At 54.0% G+C, this 26,106-nt stretch overlaps 1 protein-coding gene and 1 non-coding gene across 2 annotated transcripts; one reads left to right on the forward strand and one right to left on the reverse strand.

Moving 5' to 3' along the window:
- Positions 1-1,805: 1,805 nt before the first annotated feature.
- On the reverse strand, positions 1,806-25,338 carry SHCBP1 (SHC binding and spindle associated 1). Its single transcript, XM_066243767.1, has 13 exons — positions 25,213-25,338; positions 21,135-21,302; positions 20,850-20,965; positions 19,004-19,212; positions 14,185-14,277; positions 10,352-10,585; positions 9,656-9,824; positions 9,270-9,390; positions 6,618-6,749; positions 5,978-6,096; positions 4,912-4,998; positions 4,457-4,598; positions 1,806-2,778 (listed from the first exon to the last, which is right to left on the reverse strand). The coding sequence occupies exons 1-13, from the start codon at positions 25,331-25,333 to the stop codon at positions 2,456-2,458; spliced, it is 2,034 nt and encodes a 677-aa protein (XP_066099864.1). The 5' UTR covers positions 25,334-25,338; the 3' UTR covers positions 1,806-2,455.
- On the forward strand, positions 22,350-22,425 carry TRNAF-GAA (transfer RNA phenylalanine (anticodon GAA)). Its single transcript has one exon. It is a non-coding gene; the product is annotated as a tRNA-Phe (tRNA).
- Positions 25,339-26,106: the final 768 nt, after the last annotated feature.

Below are 26,106 nucleotides of genomic sequence, written 5' to 3' on the forward strand. Positions count from 1 at the left end.
AGAGGAGGAAGCGCCTGAAGTAAAGGAAGTCCGTGCGGACAGACGTGCAGACACCGCACAGAGATTCAGGACGACATGCTGACGCCAGCGTGGAGAAGAGCCACCTGACAGCGGGGGTGGTCAGAAGCCAGGAGAGCCAAACGACAAGTTTTCTTTGTTTTGTTTTGTTTTAATTCAATAAGAAGAGGGGAGGCAGAGACAGACTCCCACGTTCGCCCCGACCAGGATCCACTCAGCAAGCCCCCTAGGGGGTGATGATCTGCCCATCTAGGGTGTTGCCCCATTGCTCAACAACCCAGCTCTTCCTAGCACCCGAGGCAGAGGCCATGGAGACATCCTCAGCTCAAACTATTCAAGCCTTGGCTGCAGGAGAGGAGGAGAGAAATAGGGAGAGAAGGGGGAGGGGTGGAAAGCAGATGGGTGCTTCTTCTATGTGCCCTGACCGGAAATCAAACCCAGGACATCCACAGGATGGGCTGATGCTCTACCACTGAGCCAACTGACCAGGACCTAATGACAAGTTTTTAAACCCTCAATCCAAAACAAGGCAGCATAAAAGAAAACACTGTCAAGTTAAGTGTTATGTATAAAATTTGCACCCCAGCCTAATCACCAGTTTTCTCCTATCTTCATTTCCATAGAAGCCTGTGAAATCCTTTTCCTAACAGGAACAGAAATTAAGAGCAAACTGAATTATACTGCTCACAGAAACGATAGGATATTTTGTAGCCTCAGATTCGCTTTGAAGACAGCCCCTCGATTTTGTGAGTAGTGCATAAGGAACCCTAAGGGGCCCATCCGAGTTTTATCTGTTCAGGTTCTTCAACCTCCCTTGAGAGCACACCTCAGGACTGGACACGTCACCACCCTTCCACAGCAAGCTCTAGAAACGGGCACAGACACGCCGAGATCACACCGCCTCTCCCCGGATCAAAACACACCCATGGACGTGTCTGTGGCACGGTAACAGAATGAGAAACCAAGGGAGGCTGTTCTCAAGTCTGCAGCCAAGTACTCCAGGCAAGGTACAGAAGCTTGCTAAAGGCCGTAAATTCACGGCCACACGAAGGACAGGACATGGCAACAAACCCACAGAGAGGGTGGCCCATTTACTGCCACAAACGTCAAATCCACGGCCCCCCCGGGGTTCTCGCTCTGCTCCCCACACAAAGTCCTCTGGGACGCCCGACGCTTCACAACTGAGGTAGAAATGTTCTCCACGTCACGTCAACAACAGATCACACGAATAAAAATTAACAGCTTAGATTTAAACTGTGACAGAAATGAAATCTGAGGGGAAAAAATCAAGCTATAAAAAGGAACAGAGAAGGTACTCACTTGACTTACCTAGCTACTTGTCATTTTCTTGACACTGCAGGTTATAAGACAATATGCAAAAACTAAACTCCAAGATAATAAATTGGAAATTCAAATGGAAAGCCAATTTGATTTTATTAAGTTGAATAAATGGCTTTTAAGTCAGCATTTGGCTTGTGTTGGTGCAGAATTAATTTGCGTTACTTTTGCAACAAGGTTTTAAAAGAACAGAGAAATGCCCCTGGATGTTCAAACAGAAGTCTACCATGAATCCTGCCACACTTAGTAGCATCGGAAAAGAATTATTTATTTAAGAAAACAGCAAGCACACCGTGGAGAAAACTGAATACCCTTTCTGAAACCCAAAAGTGCCACCAAACCGTCACGGGAACTCCAGAGGCTCACGGTGCCGCCCGGCCCTCGCCCGTGACGCGTTTGGAAAAACAGGACAAAATTCGACTTACTTCATCAATATAATTTTAATCAGTAAGCATATTAATGTCATATATAATTTCTTTCAATATAAATATTTTTAAAAGCTGGGTCAGTGCTCTGCCAACACACTGGCTCGGAATAACACGTTTCATTTCTGTTGCAAATCTGCCATGCCACCTCCTGTTCCCATGACACATGTCAACATAAACACACAGCCCACAGTTTCTTTGCAAGAGCCTGATGAGGCAGGTGACGCCTGGGCCACACAAGCCTTCCTTTGAAGACCCATGTTACGCAAATGCAGCCTGGACCTCAGACTCGCTGCCGCCAGGGTCAGGGGGTACGACAGAGGGCTGTGCCCAGACACCCGCTGCACCTGTGCCCTCGTCCAGCGGCCCGACCTCTCCCTCCTCTCTGAAGTGTAATGTGTCTACCCTGGGCAGCGACTAAGCAGCTCACATCAGAGAACTAGGCAAGATCTTCCAAGTGAGAAACACCGAGTGTTTTCTATTTTGTTCAACTGCATCACCTTTTCATAAAGAGCGGGAGTTCTATGTGCTCCTGCAGATGGCAGTCCACTTTCCACTCCGACGCCAGGGCCCAGGTCAAGGGTAAAGTTCAGACAGGAAGCGCTATGGCGCAGCAGGGACTTGGGGCAGCATGCGCGGCTCCTGCTCGTTTTTGTCTACTGACATCATCACGGTCAGAACAGAAATGTGCCAAAGCTGCCCTTCCCGTTCCACTTGAACTGGTTGCCCACGATCGACACGAACATCTCCTGTGACATCAGGCTGTCGCCCGCCTGCACAATCCCCAGCTCGCTCAGCCTCTTCCTCCGCAGCTGCCCTTTCTGCGTGGAGGCAGCCAGCAGCTCGCTGACGATCTCACTGTCGCCTTCGCCCTGCTCCGGGCCCTCAGGCCGCGCAAGACCCACCCTCCCGGTTGCACACGCAATCAGCTCCTCCAGGTCCCCTCTCTCCACGGCCTCTGCCTCTCCACTTGTCTGGGTTTTCAGTGCGTTATTTTCTGGAGAAACAAACAAAGTTAAGTATGCAAACGAGCCTAACTAACACACGCATCTCCTCTGGTTAGAGCTTTCAAGATATTCCTGCCAAGGCCCTGGCCGGTTGGCTCACTGGTAGAGCGTTGGCCTGGCGTGTAGAAGTCCCAGGTTCGATTCCCAGCCAGGGCACACAGGAGAAGCACCCATCTGCTTCTCCACCCCTCCCCCTCTCCTTCCTCTCTGTCTCTCTCTTCCCCTCCCGCAGTGAGGCTCCATTGGAGCAAAGATGGCCCGGGTGCTGGGGATGGCTCCTTGGCCTCTGCCCCAGGCGCTAGAGTGGCTCTGGTCATGGCAGAGCGACGCCCCGGAGGGGCAGAGCATCGCCCCCTGATGGGCGTGCCAGGTGGATCCCGGTCGGGTGCATGCGGGAGTCTGTCTTGACTGTCTCTCCCGGTTTCTAGCTTCAGAAAAATACAAAAAAAAAAAAAAAAGAAATTCCTGCCAAGGATTCCTGCTGCACCTCACAGAGGTGATACTCTGCTGTGCAAGGGGTGGTGGTCTGACTCCTCAGACAAGGCCCCCTAAGCCTCACACGGGATCGCCAATTTTGAACGCCTTTCCTATTCTAGATGCTCCTTCCCGCACAGACTCTTGTGTCCACTGCGCAGCCCTGTGTGCGGGCCAGACAGCTCCACAACGCCGGCTCTGTGCTGCTCTGTTACAAGGCAGCGGCAAAGGGGCTTTGCAGGTGTGGTCCAGGTACTACTCAGTGGGCCTTGAGGCGATGCTTCGGGTGTGCGTAACCTAACTGCACACGCCCGTTAGCAGCAGGGTGTCTCAACTAGAGGAAGAAAGGACAAGCAGGCAGAGTCGCAGCAGAGAGCTTAACTTCGAGGTAGGTTCCCGGGTGCTGAGGTACAGCACGTTTGGCAGGGACCCGAGATTGGCCTCTGGGGCTGAAAGTGACCCCAGCCAACAGCCCGCAAGTGAATGCAGGCTGCAGTCCTACACCCTCAAGGAAGTAGCTTCAGCCAGCCACCTGAAGGGGCTCAGAAGGAAATCGTGCCCCCAGAACTCTCAGGGAAGAGCCCTGCCCAGCTGACAGCCAAGTGAGCCCTCCTGAGACCCTAAGCCAAGTCCAGCTGCGCTCCCACCTACAGAATGAGAATAACAAGAACTCGCAGAGATCTAAAGGGAGGAGAGCTCTGCCCCATGCCAAAGCTTAACCTTCTCTACTACTGCAATTCCACAGCGACCTGGGCGTGGCCTGGAATCCAACCCTCTCCCACGGGGTCAGCTCAGCGTGGCTGCCAAGGACAGTTGGCAGGCGGCATTTAACCCAAGGAGAACAGAGGCCGACTCCTCGAGCCCTTCCAGGAAACACAGCCTGCCGCCTGGCACACGCCTCTCTGCTTCCACTGTTAACAGACGCCAGCAGGGGCCATGTGGCTCGCGTGCGACCACCCCAACTCTGCACTCCAGAAGCCGAGTGCAGAGAAGGGCATTGCGGGATCGTAGGCGTCCCTCGTCAGGGCTCTGCATGAGCAGCTGCGGAGCCCGCCCTGGAAGCTTCTTCCAACCTGAGACTCTATCAGGGCACAGCTCAAGGCGTCTCCGTGCTGGGCACACGCTGTTTTCTCATGGGGGAAGGAAGACTCAGACCCTTAATCGGAGTTTGCATCAAGAAACCACTAGACACACCTTCAGCTGCGTCTCGGGCGTCCTCCTGCAGGTCAGAGAAAATCGTCGGCTTCACCAAGACGACGCCGTAGCCTTCGTTATTGTGGATGACGTTATTCACCATGGATATTTTGGGGATGTCATAGTGCTCATCTAAGAAGTCCTGTGACATTGAAACAAATGTTTTAAACGACTGTCACATTCAACCTGCCCACCTTAAACCACCGCACTTTTTCCGGGCTGTTCTCAAAATAAAGCAGAGAGCTGTGCGCATTACCGCATGGCGGCAGCTGAGTGGCCTCAGTGGGCCCCCACGCAGCACAGCGCCCCCACAGGAGGCCTTCACTCACCGGCCATTCGTGTACTAAAGTCTGCGCACTGGTTACACCCCCCCACCCGGAAACGGCAGACCAGCACGGGACCTAACAGAGCGCAGGCCTGGCCGCAAGGTGCCTGGCCGCGGGAAGGAGGCTGACCTTGATGAGGATGCCTTCCTTGCAGTGATGGATCCCACTGTCACGCAGCGTGCACGTACTCCCGGGGTAGATCTCTATGCCGGCACCCTACAAGGCACAGTCGGAGGTCACACAGCTGGTTTTAAGAGGCAGGACTCTCAGAGGTTTATTGCAACCACCTCTTAGACTGTGACACAGCAAATGGGCAGTGTCTCACAGAAAATCTTACTAGGTGTTTCTAGTGAAACGCTGCTTTCTGCTCCGTTTCCAGCAAACTGCATCATTCACTACTTTCAGAAACCACACACACGCATGCACGCACACACACTTCATTACTGTACCTCTTTCATTCTGGACTAATCTGTTTTATGATTCTATCCATCAATTAATTAATACCATGTGACCCTATCCAATAATGCAGAAACAACCCTTGACAAAAATCAACACACATTCATTATAAAAATTCTCAGAAAACAGCCTGACCCAGTAGTTGCACAGTGAATAGGGCAAAAGACTGGAATGCTAAGGACCCAGAATCAAAACACCGAGGTTGCCGGCTTCCAGTTTGAACACGGGGTTGCTCGCATGGGATCATAGACATGACCCCATAGTCGCTGGCTTGAACCCAAAGATCACTGGCTTGAAGCCCAAGGTTGTCGGCTTGAGCAAGGGGTTACTCGCTCTGCTAGAGCCCCCTGGTTAAGCACATATGAGAATGCAATCAATGAACAACTAAGGTGCCACAATGAAGAATTGATGCTTCTCATCTCTCTCCCTTCCTGTCTGTCACACACACACACACAAAAAAAAGAAAAAGCAACTGAGCTCCAGTTGCTAAGAATCAGGTCTCAAGTTCAACATCAAGGGTCTAAGTCCCTAAGTTCTCAGAGGAAGTGTAAGGTTTATTATTTCTCCTCCTGACCTGTTTGGAAAGCGGTAAGTGAGGGGAGCCGTCCACACCAGGGCTGGCCGCCTCCGTATGTCTCGTCCCCTTTGAAGAGAGAGGACGGGAGGGTCCGGCCCCACGTAGCACTGACTGCCTTAGAACTCCAGCCTGAACTGCGCCCACAGGTGGGAGAGAACACACCTTGGCTCCGTACAAGTCCGAGGTCTGCATCAGAAACTCCGCGGAGGTCCTCACGGTGACGCCGGTCGTCTCGCACTGCAACACACAGCTCTCCAAGGTGGTCCGGCCGCGGTGGATGACTGAGGAAGACGCAGTCACAGGCGCTAGCGGCCTCGTCCCAGGCGGGAGCAGCCTAGCGCGGGCTCTAGATGGTCTGTTTCTCAGCAGCTACCGCCCAAACTCTGTTACTGCGATTACTCGTGTAAAATGTATAGAACGATGACTGCTTTTAGTTACTGTCTAAAATCTGAAAGCAGCGTGCTTTAAAAGAAGAATGACTAAACCTCGGAAATGCAAAATATGGCTGGTGTGCATCCAGGGCTAAACTGAATACAAAAAACACAACACAATCTTGGAATGTTTTAAAAAGAAAAATGAATCACGTAGAAACCAAGAATTAACCAACCAACTTTCAAGGATAGACTGAACTCTACTTCACTTTGGAATAGGCTTCCTAAGTCATCATGCCATGCACACAAATAATGAATCAGCCTCCTGTATTCCGCAGAGCGGTGTTTTATTAAATTGTATCTTCCAGGAAAAGTACAGATTCCTTCAAAGCCAAGAACAAATAACATACCAGCGGCACTCAGATACTTACTTAAGATCCCTTCCACGGCACCATGCTGAACAAATTTGATGCTTGAGATTTTAATGTCCGCACCCGTGCAGTCCACGAAGCTGTCTCCCTTGCCCCTCTTCTCTATGACGATGTCATCGGGGAGCCCATATCCTAAGGAAGGGAGCAAGACCACTGAAAACAGCTGTGGGCAAATGTCCAAGCACAGAACCCACCACAGCAGATCTCCATCTCCAAGAACCCATCACAGGAGCTGAGACCAGTCTAATTCTTGCCCCACATCTTGTTCAATTTAAACCAGAGTTTACAACTTTTATTTGTAACTCCTCAATGTGCCCCCGTATCAGGAATACCACCCCATAACCACCTCAAACCAGCTCTGCACTAAATTCACTTACAAATCTGATAGTTCAAAAAAAACCCAAAACTAATCCTAGGTACCCACCATTGGGTCAGAGGGCTTTAAAGCATTTAACATTTATAAGCTGTTTTTCCAACTCTAAGGTTCTATTATTTTAATATAAATTAGGTTTCAGAATGCCTAAGCATGTTCCAAGACTGACTTTAATATTAAACAGAATGACTTATAGCACTTTAAAAAGCTACCGGAAAAATAGGTCTACCTTGCTACAATAAAAAGCATTGGATCACTACAAATCTTAAGCTAAGCACGCCGTCCGGCCTGAGTGGCCTCACAGAACAGGGGAGCATCAGGAAACCAGAGAACCCACCTGGCGTTCACCGTCACAGGGAACCACACAGTTCTAGTGAGTGCAGGCTCACACACACACACACACACACACACGCCTCCGGGGGCACTAGTGAATCTATGGCCCTTACATGCAGCGCCTCAGTGGTGACCTTGGGTGACTGCATTACGAGCAATTTCTTTTTTTTCTCATTCAGGTATTTACTTGGCACATTTTCCACAATAACTGTTTTTTCTTAATCATCAGAGAAATTAAAAAAAAAAACTTTTTAAATGCCACAGAGAAAAAACTGAGATTATGACATAAGTTAATGTATTCTTGACAGCTTAAAATATAAAACCATCCCCTGAACATATGTACCATGATTTATCAATGTCACCCATTAAAATTAACTTAAAAAAAAAAAAAAATAGGCCCTGGCCGGTTGGCTCAGTGGTAGAGTGTCGGCCTGGCGTGCGGGAGTCCCAGGTTCGATTCCCGGCCAAGGCACACAGGAGAAGCACCCATATGCTTCTCCACCCCTCCCCCTCTCCTTCCTCTCTGTCTCTCTCTTCTCCTCCTGCAGCCAAGGCTCCATTGGAGCAAAGTTGACCCAGGTGTTGGGGATGGCTCTATGGCCTCTGCCTCAGGTGCTAGAATGGCTCTGATTGCAGCAGAGCATCGCCCCCTGGTGGGCATGCCAGGTGGATCCCGGTCGAGCGCATGTGGGAGTCTGACTGCCTCCCTGTTTCCAACTTCAGAAAGATGCAAAAATAAATAAATAATAAATAAATAAAAAATAAAGAGGAAGAAAAACAATAAAACCATCACTGAAGTGACTGGAAGTTCTAGGCGAGAAAGACCATCCCTGCCATGTGCACGGTACCCCGTAAGCCTGGTAGGAGTTCGCTGCGGCCCGGCCAGCCATCAGAGAAGCTCTCATCTTACTTGTGACTCACACGCCTGAGACCACCGATGTGCGGATCCTCAGAAACGCAGTGAGTAAACGTCATCATCATCACACCGCACTATCAGAATTCTATGTGGTTATTTACGACACTGGAAATTGTTATCATTTCCTTGCCACTCCACGAAGAACTCTCACCCACCGTGCGCTCTATAACATCAACAGTGTTTTCATGATGCCAGAAAAAAACAAAGTGTTTCCACCACGGTGATTTATCCTGCAGATGTGTTATTTATACACACACCTCCAGTATACATCAAACTTGGGAGGAGAGGAGAGAACCGCGCGCATAAAACAAAGCGGCGGTGAGGTGATATACTCGCAAACAGCAGGAGATTAAACGCCCGGCCCCGCTTCCATTAAGACGTTCTGACAAGATAAAGACCACACTCAGAGCAGTTTCGGAGCAGCTGCAGGAGGCCCGGAATGATATATGATTTTTGCGTTACAAGCTTTATTGCTAACTTGAAGCTCTTTTGGTAAATAGTTGAACAGGTGCATCTAAATTTGACACATTATGGAAACGTACAGGACCAAGATGAACGACCGCCAGTCACCTGAATGCAGGAGTCACATTCCCGTACAAGGAGGCTGCAAGTGCAGACAGGTTCCCAACAGACCCTTTCAGCACTAGTGTTCTCAACTGTACCTTCTAGTCAAGACTCGAAGGGTAGAATTTGTGGCATTCAGCAAGCTTTCAAAAAATTAAGATAATAACTGTTGCACCTTTTGGCTAAGATCAAATGTAGTATCTATTCTTATCAGTTTAAAAAATTAAGATTTTTGGTCCAATTTCTGGAAAACACTTCTTCCTCATGATCGTTTCTGTCTTCCCTACATGTGCCACAAAGGCCGTCCCTCAAGCTCAGTCACCTCATCAGTGCCCTGCAAGCCTGGATGCCCCTCACGTGTGACGCCGAGCACTCGACACCACCGTCATTCCTGGAGCGCAGGACCTGTGTTCTTGTCCTGCAGCCCGGCGGGCAGGAGAACAGCCCGGTGACCTTCGACACTCACCTTCCAGCTCAATGGAGTCAGCAATGGAGAAGGTGCCGTGCACCACGTAGTGGCCGGGGCAGATGATCACGGTGTCGCCTTCGTGGCAGGCACTGACAGCAGACAGCGGGTCCCTGTGGAACTGGAGACAGCACCAACGTACTGCAACCCGAGTGTTTCCCCAGGGGCTCCACGCCACACTGCAGAGGAGTCACCTACACAGCACCCCGTGCCGCTGCCCTGTGCCCAGGGCGGGCCTGCCGAGTGCCAACCGCAGGCAGGACTGCCACCACCCCCGCTCACCGAGCACCAGCTCGGGGAGGCCCTGCGAGCACTTTGTCGAATTCAGGAAAGTTGGGGGTCAATCTGAAGAGGAGAAAGCCACCCAGGCAAGAAACTCCTTTTACCTGGACTTCTGTCTCTTCCTTACCAGGCTCCTGACAAAGCTTGTCCCTGAGCAGGGACTGCAGGAGCCCCACCACGATGACGGGGGAGACCACGTGGGTGACCTTCTGACCGTTTGGGCGGATGCCCTTGGCTTGGATATTCGAGTTCTTCTGATACCCGAACACATACCTGAGGAACCAAACCGAGCCGTGATCACTCGGTACCCGCTGCCCAGAAAAGCGCCTGCACACCCTCCTCCGGGAGCCCGGGCGCCGACCTCAGGGGGCACCAACCTCAGCGGGGGGGAACAAGGGAGACCGACCCCAGCAGGGGGGACAGGGGGCACCAACCCCAGCAGGGGGGACAGGGGGCACCGACCCTAGCGGGGGGGACAGGGGGCACCGACCCCAGCAGGGGGGACAGCGGGCACCGGCCCCAGCAGGGGGGACAGGGGACACCGGCCCCAGCAGGGGGGACAGTGGGCACCGGCCCCAGCAGGGGGGACAGGGGGCACCGACCCCAGCAGGGGGGACAGGGGGCACCGACCCCAGCAGGGGGGAACAAGGGGCACCGACCCCAGCAGGGGGGACAGGGGACACCGACCCCAGCAGGGGGGGACAGGGGGCACCGACCCCAGCAGGGGGGACAGGGGGACCAACCCTAGCAGGGGGGGAACAAGGGGGACCGACCTCAGCAGGGGGGACAGGGGCACCGACCTCAGCAGGGGGCTCTCGATGAGCTTCAGCTTCCGCTTCAGCTGCTCCACCTCCGAGTACAGCTTCAGCCCCTCCACCATGGACAGGCTCTCCTGCTCCGAGTCCGAGTCGCAGGCCGACAGGCTGCTCCGCAGGTTGAGGAAGCCCCTGTAGCTCTCCTCACACTGCGACAGCAGGCTGCGGTAGTCGGCCACCAACCCGGAAGGGACGCGGTCCTCCAGAATGTCATAGTGCCTGCGGGACCACATGCAGGTTGAACCGTTCCTATTCTGGAGGGGGCCGCCTCTCCCGGAAGGCCAGGGCCCGAGCTCCTGGCCTGTGGCCCCAGGCCCGGGGCAGGGAGTACGGGAGTGAGGGGGGGGGGCCTGAGGCATATGGGGTGGAGAGAGAAGCCCCGAGGAGTGTTGAGGCGGGGTGGGGAGCCCTGAACCGCCCTCCACAGCTAGGGGAAGCCACGGGGCGCACTGAGCCGCTTCACTAACACACCGAGTTCTCTCCGAGAAGCTGCTTCCCCTCACCCAAGCGTCTGTGCTATACAAACACTGAGAGCTCGTGTTACACAATGTGTCACCATTATTCAATGAGAAATTACCGGTAGTCTCTCCTGTGTTAGCATCAGATGCTAACAAATGGGGGGCAGAGGGAATGTGGGGGTCGGGAAGGGCCGGGAAACATCCCAAACAGCCTCGTCGCTACATTTCAGACACCCATGTTTATAGGACCCGCAATGAAAAATAATTCATACCGCCAGTCCCATGGCACAAAATGCGCAGAACACAGAAGATTGTTACAGTGTTTCAAAGACATGAGCCTTTCAGATTCTGTGATCACTAAACTAGAGTGATTAACAGGGAACAACCTTGTACTGCATCACCTTATTGGCACTTGAAACTTACTATTAATGTATATACCTTCTCAAAAACAGAACAGAAAGTATTTTGAGATGCAAGTAACTGATAAATGTATAATCTAGTTGAGGAATGTGAAATGAACAAATATAAAGTACAGGCCTGACCTATGGTGGTGCAGTGGATAAAGCATCGACCTGGAACACTGAGGTTGCCGGTTCGAAACCCTGCACTTGTCTGGTCAAGGCACATATGGGAGTTGATGCTTCCTGCTCCTCCCCTCTATCTCTCTCTCTCCTTTCTCACTCTCTCTCTCTCTCTCTCTCTCCTCTCTAAAGTGAATAAAAAATTTTTTTAATTAAATAAAAAAAAATGAAGTACAATATTATTGTCATTACCTGTAGTTTTAAAATCATTGCTGTTTCTCAGTTAAAGGTCCATTTTCTCACAGATGCTATAGGCCAGAGAGTCTCAGCCTTGGCTGCAGCTGAGAACCACCGGGGAGCTTCTAAAAATACTGCCCAGGTCCCCAACCAGACCAACTAAACTGGGACCCTGAAGTGGAGAGGTGCTCTTTAAAGTTCCGGGGACACTGATGACAGGCAGGATGGGGACCCCCGCCTGCGATGACGTCGTGCTCTAAGATGAGGGGACAGAGCCAACAAACGTACATCGAATTACAGCGAGCAAACAGTGCTTAAAAATGAGTAAAAAAAATTTTTTTTTTCTGCTGTTCAAGTAAATGAATTAGGCGAAGCTTGAACAACAAGGCTTCTGTCTGCTTTGGTTAATCCACACTCCGTTCCAGCTGCTCCGGAGTCCCCTCTGCAAACGGAAGGGGGCCCACACCGCTGATTGCCACGCAGGCCCGTGGACTTAGGCAGGGGTCCCCAAACTTTTTATACAAGGGGCCAGTTCACTGTCTCTCAGACCATTGGAGGGCCGCCAAGTACAGTGCACCTCTCACTGACCAGCAATGAAAGAGGTGCCCCTGCCAGAAGTGCGGCGGGGGGCCGCATGCAGCCCGCAGGCCGTAGTTCGGGGATGCCTGACTTAGAGGGTCAGGACTCGGGTTTTAAAACACATCCCTTCGCATTTCCAACACCATGCCCATCAGCTCCTGTCTGCTCTAGCCCTGACGCGTGCAGCCTGGGAACGGCAGGCCACCTCCGGCGGCAGCGTTCTGATGAGATGGAGAGTGCTTCCCACAGGGGCGACGTCACGACAACCGGGCTCAATTCCCGGAATCTCCCCAATGGAGAGTGCCCTGCTCTGCCTGCCTGTGAGCGCACGCCTGTCCCCCCGCCACGGACCGGCCTCTTCTCCACGACCGGGAGCAGCGCCTGCCGGCTCTCCCTGCCCCTGGCCGCCAGCGAAGCTCCACTGCGTGCCCACCCTGTCCCCGCGCACACGTGTAATGTAAGGCTGCCAAGTCGGGGCCCTGCTGTGCCAGGTGAGGATCCAATTCCCTGGCCACACCTGGCCTTCACCCACACTGCGCCGCACCCTCTGAACCAGTGTCAGAACCAGCCACTGCTCTAGAGCCGGTCTATCAGAACCAGAACTGGCGCAAGCTTCTGGAAATCCCGGCCCTGGCTGAAGACACGAGGGAGGGGCTGCAAAGGCGCATGGAGGCACGGCCACCCACACAGAGCACCTGACCCTCTGCCAGCCGGACCCTGACCCAGACTTTGCCCAGACCTTTTTCTTAGCACCACTGCTTAAGCCAAAGAAGCTGACTGCACCCTGCAGGCTCCGAGGGCAAGGGCTCCCTGCCCTGCTGCAGCGCACCAGTCAGCTCTCACGCGGGGAAGGGTCCTCCACAAATCCTCCTCGTTTGGGGAGTGCTCATTCCAGTTTAGCCCTTCCTGCAGCAGGCCGTAAGAATGAACGGTGCCAGGGCGCCACCTAGTGGAAGGCTAACGGCCACACTTAACAAAGTGCAGAACAGCTATTTGGGTTGAATGATGGTGAATTTGGAGTACATTTGTATGGAAGGGTTTTTCCTAAGAAAATAAGATTAAATTAGAAGAATGAGTTTAGACACTTTGGACATTCTGATTCACTACTATTAGCTATTTAGTATTTCTTTGTTGTTGCTTTTGTTTTTGTATTTTTCCAAAATTAGAAGTGGGGAGACAGACTCCCGCATGCGCCCCACTGGGATCCACCCGGCATGCCCACCAGGGGGCGATGCTCTACCCATCCGGGGCGTCACTCCATTGCGACCGGAGCCATTCTAGCACTTGAGGCAGAGGCCATGGAGCCATCCCCAGCGCCCGGGCCATCTTTGCTCCAATGGAGCCTTGGCTGTGGGAGGGGAAGAGAGAGACAGAGAGGAAGGAGGGGAGGGGGTGGAGAAGCAGATGGGCGCTTCTCCTGTGTGCCTTGACTGGGAATCAAACCCAGGACAGACTTCTATAGCAGGGCCAATGCTCTACCGCTGAGCCAACTAGCCATGGTTAGTATTTTGTTTTCATCTATATGTCAAATAATATTTGAGGACAAGAACCTGACAAGTCCTCCCAAGATAAATCTATGAGGCTTGTTTCACTGTAGGAACTTAGTTCAAAGCCATACATCTTTAGAAGTACTCTTTCAATAAATTAAATCAGGAAAGTCTTCTATAAGTCAGTTAATCTCACTGCTTTTCAAATAACTGTCTCTGAATTTAACAAAGTTTTTGTATTTTTTTTAACACACTAACTCAAGTTTTATTCAGATTTACATTGAGCTTAGTTAACATTGAGCTGTTATTTATTTAAATATTCTTGAATTATCTGCTTTTAGACTCAGTTTGTAAACACTACAAGTAGGTTTCTTTGCACATCCAAGTTTCATTTAATAATTGTCAGTGGGTAACTGTACCCAGACCGGACTGTTCTGTCTGGGCCCCTGGAGTGAGTGTTCACCACACAGGTCAAGTTAAACCACAGGCAGCTCTACCTCCTACTCGTGCAAGGTTCCCAGGCAACAAACACTCACAGTCTCAGTCGAGGCTCAACACATCTGACGAAGTAATCGTACTCATCCTCCTCCTCTTCATCCCAGCTCCTCCAAATGTGTTGGTAGAAAAACCTAAAACGGAAATGAGTGTCGTTCAAATCTCACCCCTGGCCAGAAGCGTGAGGCCTTGGGAGGGGCGGGAGCTCAGGGAAAATCAAAACAATTCTATGAACTACGTGGAAAATATTGGGTATGAGCCGTTGTGCTGTGCCTGGTGGTCACGAGCCACTCGGGCCCTTTTCTGAACCAACCACGGAACTTTCTCTACAGCGTGTGTGGGCTGTCGGGACCTCCTCCTTATCAGAACCAGTTATGGACCACCAAGAGTGCGTGGACGTACGGCCTTTTGCTGAGGGAGAGAAGACAGGAAGAGAAACAAATTCAGGAGTAAAAACAGCGTTTTTTTTGCCAACTCTGGGCTGAGATGCCTGTTTGACCTCCAAGTGGACGGTGTCAACAGTGCAGGCAACACACCGGCTCAGAGCTCAGAGGAAGGGGCAGGCTAGACACACAAATCAGGGAGTTGTTGGCACCCTGACGGCATCAGAGCAACAGATGAGATCATCCCGGGACATGACAGAACCCAGCTCTCAACCCCGGCTGCCCCTCAGACTCCCCTGGGACTCTTACAAAGCCACTCCCAAATCTAACCCGGACCCACAAATCCAAATCTCTCAAGAGCTGGGAGGTGCAGGAGGCAAACGTCTTTGAAAGCTCCCCGGTGATTTAGCCGTTTTCATTATGGAAAATTTGCACACCATACGGGAGCAACAGTCCTGTGAACACCATGCGCCTGTCACCGGCTCCAAGTTGCAGCTGGCAGGGGAGCACCGCCCCCACTCGCTGCTCTGCCCTCCCCGCCATCCTGACAGTTGGTCTGAAGCACATCTCAGACAGCCTCTCATTCCTAAGTGTTCAGTATGCACCTCTAAAGTAAGTCTGTGTACCAAAAAGCGCTTTCCCTCCTTACTGTCCGAATGTCTGCCGGGCCCCTCCGTCGCCGCCACCTGACCACCGGCATGTTCCTGTCAGGGCCCGCGCCAGGCTGAGTCCTCCCCTGAGCACTGCTCCTCCCTCTCCCCACGCACTTGAGCTGATGGTTCTGCACGCTGCAGTTCACTGGCTGCAGCCTCGGGGTGTTGAACACGCTCTCCTGTTCCTTCTAGCAAATGGGTCGTAAGATCGAGACTTCAGACTGGGTTCAGAAAGGGGATTTGGGGGCAAGAATCCTTCAAAGGAGGTGTAACGGGCCTCCATCAGGGCATCTCTTTTGAGGATGTGGTTAGGAATGGCTGTGGGCTCGGGTGTGGATAGGCTGACGCATCTACAAGTCCCTTTTTCACCGATGGGTGCAGCGGCCACTGGTGAGACCCGTTACTCTGCTGCTGGCTGTAGAGCAGTGAGATTCAGCAAGATAAGATGGGAGGGCTTGGGTGGCTTGGGTGGCGTGGGGGTAGGAGCATGCTGACCCGGTGCACACCTGTGACGGCACCGCTGTCAGGTGTGTGGGGGAAGGAGGGAACGAGGGTGAAGCCAGGTCCTGGTCACACCGCAGACCGCACTGCCCCCCTCCTCGTCCGGTACACCTGCGCGTGCCTCTACCCCATGAGACCTCCCTGGTCCTGCGGCTCTCTGAGGAAGTCCCGGTTCCTGAGCCTGGTGACACTCCCCAAGCTCACAATCTGCCCCTGAACCCTTGTAGGCAAACTCCCAGGTTCACAAGCTCTGCCAAAACTCAGTGACGAATGGCTCAGGCTGCCACGTGTGTCCCCCTTCTCCTCCTGGTTAGCTGCCACTACAGTTCATATCTCCAACCGTCACCACCCCCAGCACCGTGCTGGGCACTCACTGCCATTCACATCTGCACATCCTGCAGGGTTTATTCTCCCAGGACAACACGGGTGAGCCTGGACTCCCGGGATCACTGAGTCCCACACCCAACTTGCCCAGTTACCCCAGCCTGGCTTCTCCACGTTCCCTTGTCCCCTCTCCTACCTCCTAACTAACTCGTGTCCCTATCCCACCTCCTCCACTCCTTTTCCACACGGCAGCTGGGGACCTTGTAAAACCCAGAGCTGACCCATCACCCACATGGCACAATCCCTCGGGGTTGACCGTGCTCCGGTCCTGCCCTGCGGACCGACAGCCTCTCTCACTGGTCCCGTGGCCCTCCCGTGCTCCAGCCACGCTGGCTTCGAAGCTCCTTAAACTCGCTGAGCTCCTGGACCTGCTTCCCCCACACCTACCACAACCCCTAACCTGGCCTCCCCTCCAGACCTCAGTTCAGAAGGCACTTCCTCAGGGAACAAGCACAGGACAGCTCTGACCAGGTCCTGGGTGACCCACCCTCGCATGGCATGGGGTCTGTGTGACTGCTCCACAAGGTTTGTCCTGCACCTGGCCCTGACCACTCCCTGGGAAACCTCACCCTCAACCTCAGTGACCCAGCCCACGGACACTTAATGAACACATGACCCAGTGGAAACCCTTGCAATTTGACCTTCTCTGGATTCTGGCCAGACCTGAGCCTCCAAATGAGGACAAGACTGAGCCAGGCTCTTCTCCAAGTTATGTCACCACTCACCCCAGGAACGAGCCCTTCCACCAGCGTCCCCCACCCCCCCCCAGGAACGAGTCCCTCCACCAGCGCCCCCCCCCGCCCCCACCCCAGGAACGAGTCCCTCCACCAGCGCCCCCCCCCCGCCCCCACCCCAGGAACGAGTCCCTCCACCAGCGCCTCCCCCGCCCCCACCCCAGGAACGAGTCCCTCCACCAGCGCCCCCCCCCCGCCCCCACCCCAGGAACGAGTCCCTCCACCAGCGCCCCCCCGCCCCCCACCCCAGGAACGAGTCCCTCCACCAGCGCGCCCCCCCGCCCCCACCCCAGGAACGAGTCCCTCCACCAGCGCCCCCCCCCCCGCCCCCACCCCAGGAACGAGTCCCTCCACCAGCGCCCCTCCCACCCCCACCCCAGGAACGAGTCCCTCCACCAGCGCCCCCCCCCACCCCCACCCCAGGAACGAGTCCCTCCACCAGCGCCCCCCCCACCCCCACCCCAGGAACGAGTCCCTCCACCAGCGCCCCCCCACCCCCACCCCAGGAACGAGTCCCTCCACCAGCGCCCCCCCACCCCCACCCCAGGAACGAGTCCCTCCACCAGCGCCCCCACCCCACCCCCGCCGGCTCCCGCACCCCAAGACAGCGCCCTTCTGCTCAGTTTCCTAACTACATCCATTTCCCTTTACCTGCAAGTACTTCAACAGACAGATTTCTTAAGTGAAACATGAAGGACCTGTTTTGGTTCTGGACAGAAGCCGTTTCTCGAGACTTCTGCTGCCCGGCCTAACACTGAGCACGATGGGTCACGTGTTCCTCCTACAGTCAGAAGTCCCCCCGAGACAGCGAGGCAGGCCCACGGCCGCCTCCCCGCAGAGCGTCCACGTCCAGCTCGGCGGGGCCGGCCGGCTCACGACGCGCAGACCGGGATAGCGCTCTGGGAATTCGAAAGCGCAGCACCACTACCGATACGGCCGCACGTTATCCGGCCTCCGGTTCCAGGGGGTCCACGGCCACTTTTCAACGCCCAAGGTACGCCTTCCTTAGCGCACACTCTTACGTACGGAAGACCCCAAGGAGCTGCTGAATCAGGAGCCATCTCCAGAGGAGTTCTCTGAGAAAAACTGTAACACACCTAGGAACCGGGGCGCGGGCTCTCCCACTGCGCCGGAACCGCAGCGCCAGAGACGGCTGGGACCTGAGCACAGGCCTGCGGACCCCGGGCGTGGTGGAGCCCCGCCTCCTCTGACCCGACCCTCGTCCTGTCCGTCCTGCCCCCTTGGCAACCAGTCCGGGTGCCCGGCCCCCGGCTCTCCCTTCCTCTCTGACTCAGCGCGTCCACCACAGGCTGAGCCTCCAGACTCCCAAGATGGTTTCTCCATCTACACAAACCAAGTAGGAACCCATCTGTTAACATGCGGGGACAGCCAGTGAAGGCTCCGCGGGAATTCTTCATACTTTTTCCAACCTTTCTGCAAGTCTGAAATTATCTCAAAATAAAAATCTAGTCGTGGATAAAGCATTGACCTGGAACGCTGAGGTCGACGATTTGAAACCCTGGGCTTGCCTGGTCAAGGCACATGTGGGAGTTAACACTTCCTGCTCCTCCCCCTTCTTTCTCTTTCTCCTTTCTAAAATGAATCAAGTCTTTTTTTTTTTTTCATTTTTCCTAAGCTGGAAATGGGGAGGCAGTCAGACTCCCGCATGCGCCCGACCGGGATCCACCCGGCATGCCCACCAGGGGGCGTCGCTCTGCTGCATCCAGAGCCACTCTAGCGCCTGAGGCAGAGGCCACAGAGCCATCCCCAGTGCCCGGGCCATCTTTGCTCCAGTGGAGCCTTGGCTGCGGGAGGGGAAGAGAGAGACAGAGAGGAAGGAGAGGGGGAGGGGTGGAGAAGCAGATGGGCGCTTCTCCTGTGTGCCCTGGCCGGGAATTGAACTCGGGACTCCTGCACGCCAGGCCGACGCTCTACCGCTGAGCCAACCGGCCAGGGCCTAAAATGAATCAAGTCTTAAAAATATTTTAAAAATATATAAGCAAGCAAATCTAAAAAACACTTTTTAAAAATCTAATTTTTTAAAAAAATTTAAACAAGATTCCCCTGCCTTTGAATGTGTTAAAATACTGCAGTGACCAAACCCGCAGTCTGAGTGTTAAACCTGGGTACCACGCAGACCAGAACTACCGGGCCGAGCCCCAGGGTTCTGGCTTCCGGGTCGCCTCGGTCAGGCCTGCCACCTACCTGACGTGCTCAATGGCGAGCGCCGTCCGGTCGAAGGCCCCGGACTCATCGAACACCACCCACAGCTCCTGCAGGGGCAGGCGTTGGCCCTTCAGGTCCAGGAGCTCCCTCACACACTCCACGGTGAAGGTGCTCACGGGAGACTCGCAGAGGTACGGGTCCGCCAGCCTCACCACCGCCTTCAGGGCTGCGAAGTCCACGTCTACCACCTCAGATTGAAAAATAACGGGACTTAACATGCAGAGACCAAAATTAAGATACACACATACAACGCTATCGACAGCCTAGTTGTTTTTTTTCCCAAACATGAGGTGGGAATAGAGAGCCCTCTTCCCTAACACAAAGGCTAAACAAGACGGGCCGGCCTTTGACCCAAGTGGAGCTGACATTTAATCAAGGAAACAAATAAACCAACAAGATGATGACTAGTATATGACAGAGAATAACTAGCAGGTGTCGGGGGGTCAGGGGAAGTCACTTGGAGCTGTAATGAAAAGGGTGAGGGAAGCGGTCATCTGAAGAGCAGGGCAGGTGCAAAGGGCCTGTGGCACCGACCAGCATGGCAGCTGGAAACACAAAAAGGTTTCCTGTGGTAACAAAAGGGAGGCAATGGCAGAGGGGCAGAAAGCAGCAGGAAATAGGGGGCGGCATGAGGGCAGGGTGACCAGGACGGAAGCACATGGGAAGGAGCCTGGATTTGATGAGCTCTCCAGCAGTTAGGAACCAGAGAGCCAAAGTCAGGCCTTTGATGAATGCATTGGAGGTTTTAAGCCCAGGAATGGCATGTTTCTCTTTTAACTCAATGGTTCTGACTGCTTTTGGAGAACTGCCTAGGCAGTGGTCGGCAAACTCATGAGTCAACAGAGCCAAATAACAACAGTACAACGATTGAAATTTCTTTTGAGAGCCAAATTTTTTAAACTTAAACTATACAGGTAGGTACATTCCTTATTGAGGTAGCGCCTGCACGTGGTATTCTGTGGAAGAGCCACACTCAAGGGGCCAAAGAGCCGCATGTGGGTTACGAGCTGTGGTTTGTTGACCAGGGTCTTAGGGGAGTGGGGCCCCAAGGGGGGGGGGGGAGCGACAGCTGTCATAACCTAATTGATAGGCCTGAGCTGCAACTAAAGATAGTAGCACAATCCAGAATGTGAGAAGTCGCAGGAAAGGCTGCCCCCACTGCCCGGAACGTGTCACTGCAGTCTCTGATGGACTTTCTGCAAGAGCCAGACAAGGACCTGTCTTTACACTCTGTGGTTTAACATTTTAGCTTAACGGATTTTTTTGGTCCAGTTAACAAACACTGAGAAAACTTCACAGCTGTAATTAGAATGCAAATTTCATGTAAAAGGCCCAGTGGGTTGAAAAATGAGGTTGTTTTTTTTCCTTTCTGCAACGGGACACATTATCAAAAGATTAACCGCAAATCTACAGATTTGTTAAGGCAGAAAAACAGGCTAGTTTTAAAAAGCCTATTTGACTTGAGCTTCTGAATGGACTGCCACTAAGGTGAAAATAATTAATGGAAACTCCACTGACTTCATAATCCTTGTGCTTTGTTTCTGTAATGGTCTCAAATACCGCCTCCACTTGCTGGGTTCATAATCCAGGTCCCCTTGTCAAAGCACACAGGACGTAAGCCACCCCAATTCCCTGGTAGCTCCACCTCAGGTGTCTCTAAATGTGTGGAACACTTCACACACCCTGGCAATTAGATGTAAAAAAAAAACATGCTGTTTTCTGTCAGCTCATAAACTTTAATTAAAAATAAGCGCTTGGCCATAACTGTTTGCAGGAAAGTGCTCTCAGCTGGAGACAAATGTCTTAACGACAAAACTAGATTTACCTCCACCAGCACGTCGAACGCGCTTGTGTGCCAGACCGCCCGCCACCCGGACGGCTCGAGGACCTTCTCCAGGAACTCGGCGGTGAAGTCACGCACCTCGGAGGCCTTGCAGTCGGCTGCAAGCAGAGCGAACACAAGGAGACCTGAGCCTGTGCCCGGCAGAGGGGGTGAGCAAGGGCGTCTACATCTGCCCGCTCAGAACCCACAGCTGGCAGTCTGAGGGGATGAGACAGCCCAGTGTGGAAACGGAGAGGGCGGGGGAGGGGCAGACGGGAGGCTGCTCACCTAAAATGTAATCTTGGTAGGCTCGGAACCGCTCGTAGAACAGGAGGTGGCCTGTCTGGAACATGTCCGGGAAGTGCGTCTTCCCCTGCAGCGGGCAGCTGGGCAGCCGGGACCCGGGGCTGTGGGGACTGCTGCTGTCGCTGCATGAGTCTCCGTCCTGGAACAGACCTGAGAGGTCCAGCACAGTGAGCAGGCCAGCGTCCCCGGGCACCCGGGATCAACGGGCACCTCCCGCCCTCACGCCCAGAGTGTCCCACACGATACAGACAAGGTCTCGCGAGGATGCTTCGCTTCCCCACCCCCACCGTCGCCGTCAGAAGAAACCAGTTTTACTAAACGTAAACACGTCTCCAAATCCAAGCTGCCCACCGAGCAGTAGAGCGTGAGCTCTCTCACAGATAGGCCTGGGTTTCTGAGCGTTCTCAGGAGGCAGAGGAACAGCTGCTGCTGAACTCACCGCGTTTCCTTCAAAGGACAGCGACACCTCGCGCCATAGCTAGCAACTCACCAGGTCAAATGTCTTCGTCGTTTCTGGCCCAAAACTATTCTAGAATGCTGCCTTACAATAAGGAGCTGGTTTCCTATACTCCCTCTGAAAAGAGCCGAGGCCGACCTTGACTCCTCCCATATCGGTCTGCCCCCTCAACAGACGGGGACGGGGGTTCTCAGTAGTGCTTAAGGTTTGCTTCACCAAAGCCACAAGCTTCCTCCTCACTAACTGCAATGACAGTGTCGAAGGAAAAGAGGAGACAACGCCAATCACACCCAGTCTCAGGTGTGTGTAATTGTGTCTTGTTTTTAATGGACAAGCAACTACGGAACAAACACGGCTGAGGGCAGAGCATACACTGCACTGTGGTTTCCAAGTGGTTTCAGGAGACCTGACACTTATTAGAGACGGTCTTCCCCGCAACAATGCTGTATTTCCTCCTTGTCTCGACCTCTTTGCTCCCCTTGAGGCCACCAGAACCACCTGCCCCCCCAGATGACCAAAGTGTACTCAAGGGGCTCCTGCTTGCAAACACCAATGCACATAAGCCTCAGAGGACATCAGTACCTGACTAGCTGTGTGACAATCTCTGTGCCTCAGTTTCCTCACCTACAAAGGGACGATGAACATAAGAGGCTTACTTCAATTAAGAGAATTAAGTAAACTATTTCTTAATCACTCACAACAATACCTATCCCATATGTCTTTTAAAAAATCACCCCTTGTCCCTGGCTGGTTGGCTCAGTGGTAGAGCGTCAGCCTGAAGTGCAGAAGTCCCGGGTTCGATTCCCAGCCAGGGCACACAGGAGAGGTGCCCATCTGCTTCTCCACCCCTCCCCCTCTCCTTCCTCTCTGTCTCTCTCTTCCCCTCCCGCAGCCGAGGCTCCATTGGAGCAAAGATGGCCCGGGCGCTGGGGATGGCTCCTTGGCCTCTGCCCCAGGCGACAGAGCGACGCCCCGGATGGGCAGAGCATCGCCCCCTGGTGGGTGTGCCGGGTGGATCCCGGTCGGGCGCATGTGGGAGTCTGTCTGACTGCCTCCCTGTTTCCAGCTTCAGAAAAATACAAAAAAAAAAAAAAAATCACCCCTCCACCTCACCCATGAGGTGGCTACTATCAAAACAGCAACAAGGCCCTGGCCGGTTGGCTCAGTGGTAGAGCGTCAGCCTGGTGTGCAGGAGTCCTGGGTTTGATTCCCGCCCAGAGCACAGAGGAGAAGCGCCCATCTGCTTCTCCACCCCTCCCCCTCTCCTTCCTCTCTGTCTCTCTCTTCCCCTCCTGCAGCCAAGGCTCCATTGGAGCAAGGATGGCCCGGGCACTGGGGATGGCTCTGTGGCCTCTGCCTCAGGTGCTAGAGTGGCTCTGGTTGCAACAGAGCGACGCCCCAGATGGGCAGAGCATCGCCCCCTGGTGGGCATGCCGGGTGGATCCCGGTAGGGCGCATGCGGGAATCTGTCTGACTGCCCCCCTGTTTCCAACTTCAGAAAAATACAAAAACAGCAACAAGAAAAAAAGTGCAGGCAAGGATGTGGAGAAACTGGAACCCTCCTGCACTGCTGGTGGGCAGGCAACATGGTGCAGCCACAGAACAGTGCTTCCTTAAAAGCTTTAAAATGCTGCCATATGGCCTGACCTGTGGTGGCGCAGTGGATAAAGCGTCAACCTGGAAATGCTGAGGTTGCCGGTTCAAAACCCTGGGCTTGCCTGGTCAAGGCACATATGGGAGTTGATGCTTCCTGCTCCTCCCCCCTTCTCTCTCTCTCTCTCTTTCCCCCCTCTCTAAAATGAATAAATAAAATCTTAAAAAAAAAAAAAAAAAAAAAAAGCATTAAAATGCTGCCATATGACCGACCCAGTGTTTCCACTTTGAGTGTCTACCCATAAGAATTGGAAACAGGGGCCCTGGCCGGTTGGCTCAGCGGTAGAGCGTCAGCCTAGCGTGCGGAGGACCCGGGTTCGATTCCCGGCCAGGGCACACAGGAGAGGCCCCCATCTGCTTCTCCACCCCTCCCCCCTCCTTCCTCTCTGTCTCTCTCTTCCCCTCCCACAGCCAAGGCTCCATTGGAGCAAAGATGGCCCGGGCGCTGGGGATGGCTCTGTGGCCTCTACCTCAGGCGCTAGAGTGGCTCTGGTCGCAACATGGCGATGCCCAAGATGGGCAGAGCATCGCCCCCTGGTGGGCAGAGCGTCGCCCCTGGTGGGCGTGCCGGGTGGATCCCGGTCGGGCGCATGCGGGAGTCTGTCTGACTGTCTCTCCCCGTTTCCAGCTTCAGAAAAATGAAAAAAAAAAAAAAAAAAAGAATTGGAAACAGGGTCTTGAAGAGGTATTTGCACACCCCGTTATAGCAGCAGCACTCACAATCGCTAAAACGTAGAAGCAACCCAAGTGTCCGGCGATGGATGGATGGATGAATGTGGTCTCTCCGTACAAAGGAACAGTATTCCGCATGAAAAAGGACGGAAATTCTGCAATATGCTATAAGCATGGCCGGACTGAAGGACACTGTGCTAACTGAAGCGGGCCATTCACAGAAAGGAAAATACCGTATGACTTCACCAACATGAATCACTGAGTCAAAACTCACAGAGGCTGAAAGCAGGTGGTGGCCAGGGGCTGGAGGAGGGGAACAGGGAGAGAGGATTCCACAAGGACAGTTTGGACGTAAGAATGCCCAAGCCTGCAGAGAATGTTACAAAAATTGGCACCAATCAGAGGATACCAGGGAGCAGCAAAATCCCAACAGACGGAGAAAAGTGCTTCTCAGCGCGGCAGTCTGCGATTTCTTTCATGCATTTGGACTCAAGGAGGAAACCGAAGGAAGATGCCAGCAGGGTGGTAAGGAGCCAGGCGGGAATGGAATTACAGGACAGTTAAAGAGTATGGGCTGTTTTGAGGGTTAATACTCACCCCCACCCCCTTGAGGGGTATGACTTGGCATTTCACAGGTTGTGTGGATTAGGCCTAGAAAAACCTTCCACTAAGTAAGTTCTGTGCCTGGGGCACAGTCACCCACCATGACCCGCCCAGTTAGGAACTGATGATCCCTGGGAGGTTCCTTCCCATAGAACCCCTTTTCTGTCCACAACAGAGTTAGAGTTCAGCTTCGCGGGCAGGAAAGAGCGGCGGGAAGGTGGTGGGGCGGCTGCACCGGTGCGTGGATTGACGAACGCCACCGCACTGTGCGCGCACACCTGGGGAAGGCGCGACATTCCACGCTGCGGACTTGAACGCAGCAACACAAGAGCCTTCCGCCAGCACAGCCCTTAAGCCACTCGGAAGGGCTCCCGTTCCGCAGGGGACCTCCAGCCCCGCCGCCCGTGGGGCCGCTGGCAGCTGTCCGGGCGGCGGCAGGTCGCCGGGTCTTCCCCCTCTGCGGGGCCTCAGTGCCGCGGGGACGTCAGAGCGGGAGTCCGAAGCGGCGCCCGGGAAGGGAGGCCGGCGGAGCTGGGGCCCGGGAGCTGCTTCCCGACGGCCCGGACGCCGGACAGCGAGCCCCGTCCCGAACAGGCCAAGGCCGGACGGCGCCCTCGGCGGAACCGGCCTGCCGCTGGGCGCGGCTCCTTGGGCCGGCGGCGGCCGGGCACTCACCTTTCTCCAGGGGCGCGGGCTCCTCCTCGGCCGTCCAGCCCGTGCGCTCCGACCCCGCGTCCGGGTCCGGCCCCATCGCCTCGGACCACAGCCCGAAACCCGCCAGCCACTCGTCAGACATTTCAAATCTACGCGGGCACCGCCCAGCCCGGTAACGTGCTGACGCAGACACGCCTGACTGGGCAATGACCGCGGCGCTCCGACCAATCAAGAGAAAGCTTGCGTGGCCCGGGCCGGTGAGCCCCGCCCCCCTGGCTGCCGCCCCTTCCGAGCCCGCGCGCCGCCCGCTGGCCCGGCGGACCGCTCTTCTGTTTACTGGCAGGAACTGAGACAAAGCGGAACTGGATCATCATTTGAGATGCTTTCCAAACCACTAACAAGCCATGATGCCTGTAAACGGGGTAGAGCAAAAAAGGCATCGATCAGGTTGAGTCAAAACACCCCGTGTTGAGACTTCTGCCCTGAACAGTGGTGCCGCCTTGGCCAGGTCACTTGGCCGCTCGGGTCACCTTCCAATGTACTAGTACCACGTTGGCCTAGGACCTAGGTGGCTCCCAACCTTTCACCACCAAAAAGCAGCCTCTTCCCTTCCGGCATTCACTACCCACACACAGACGTACCGACAAATCAAAGAATGTCAAATTAAATTTATTAAAAGTATGTTTTGCCCGTATTGATTAATCCAAGGCAACTAGAACCACCTGCAGTTAGCTCACATTTGTTGAGCACTCACACAAGACACTCCCTGCGTGCTCTGCCTGCATTTTCTCATTCAATCTTTAAACCAGGAATACTCGTATTCCCATTTTACAGATGAGGAAGCAGTCATCAAGAAGTAAAAAAAGCCTGACCAGGTGGTGGCGCAGTGGATAGAGCGTTGGACTGGGATGCGGA

This window comes from Saccopteryx bilineata, chromosome 9, assembly GCF_036850765.1.
Source record: "Saccopteryx bilineata isolate mSacBil1 chromosome 9, mSacBil1_pri_phased_curated, whole genome shotgun sequence".
Classification (NCBI taxonomy): Eukaryota; Metazoa; Chordata; class Mammalia; order Chiroptera; family Emballonuridae; genus Saccopteryx; species Saccopteryx bilineata.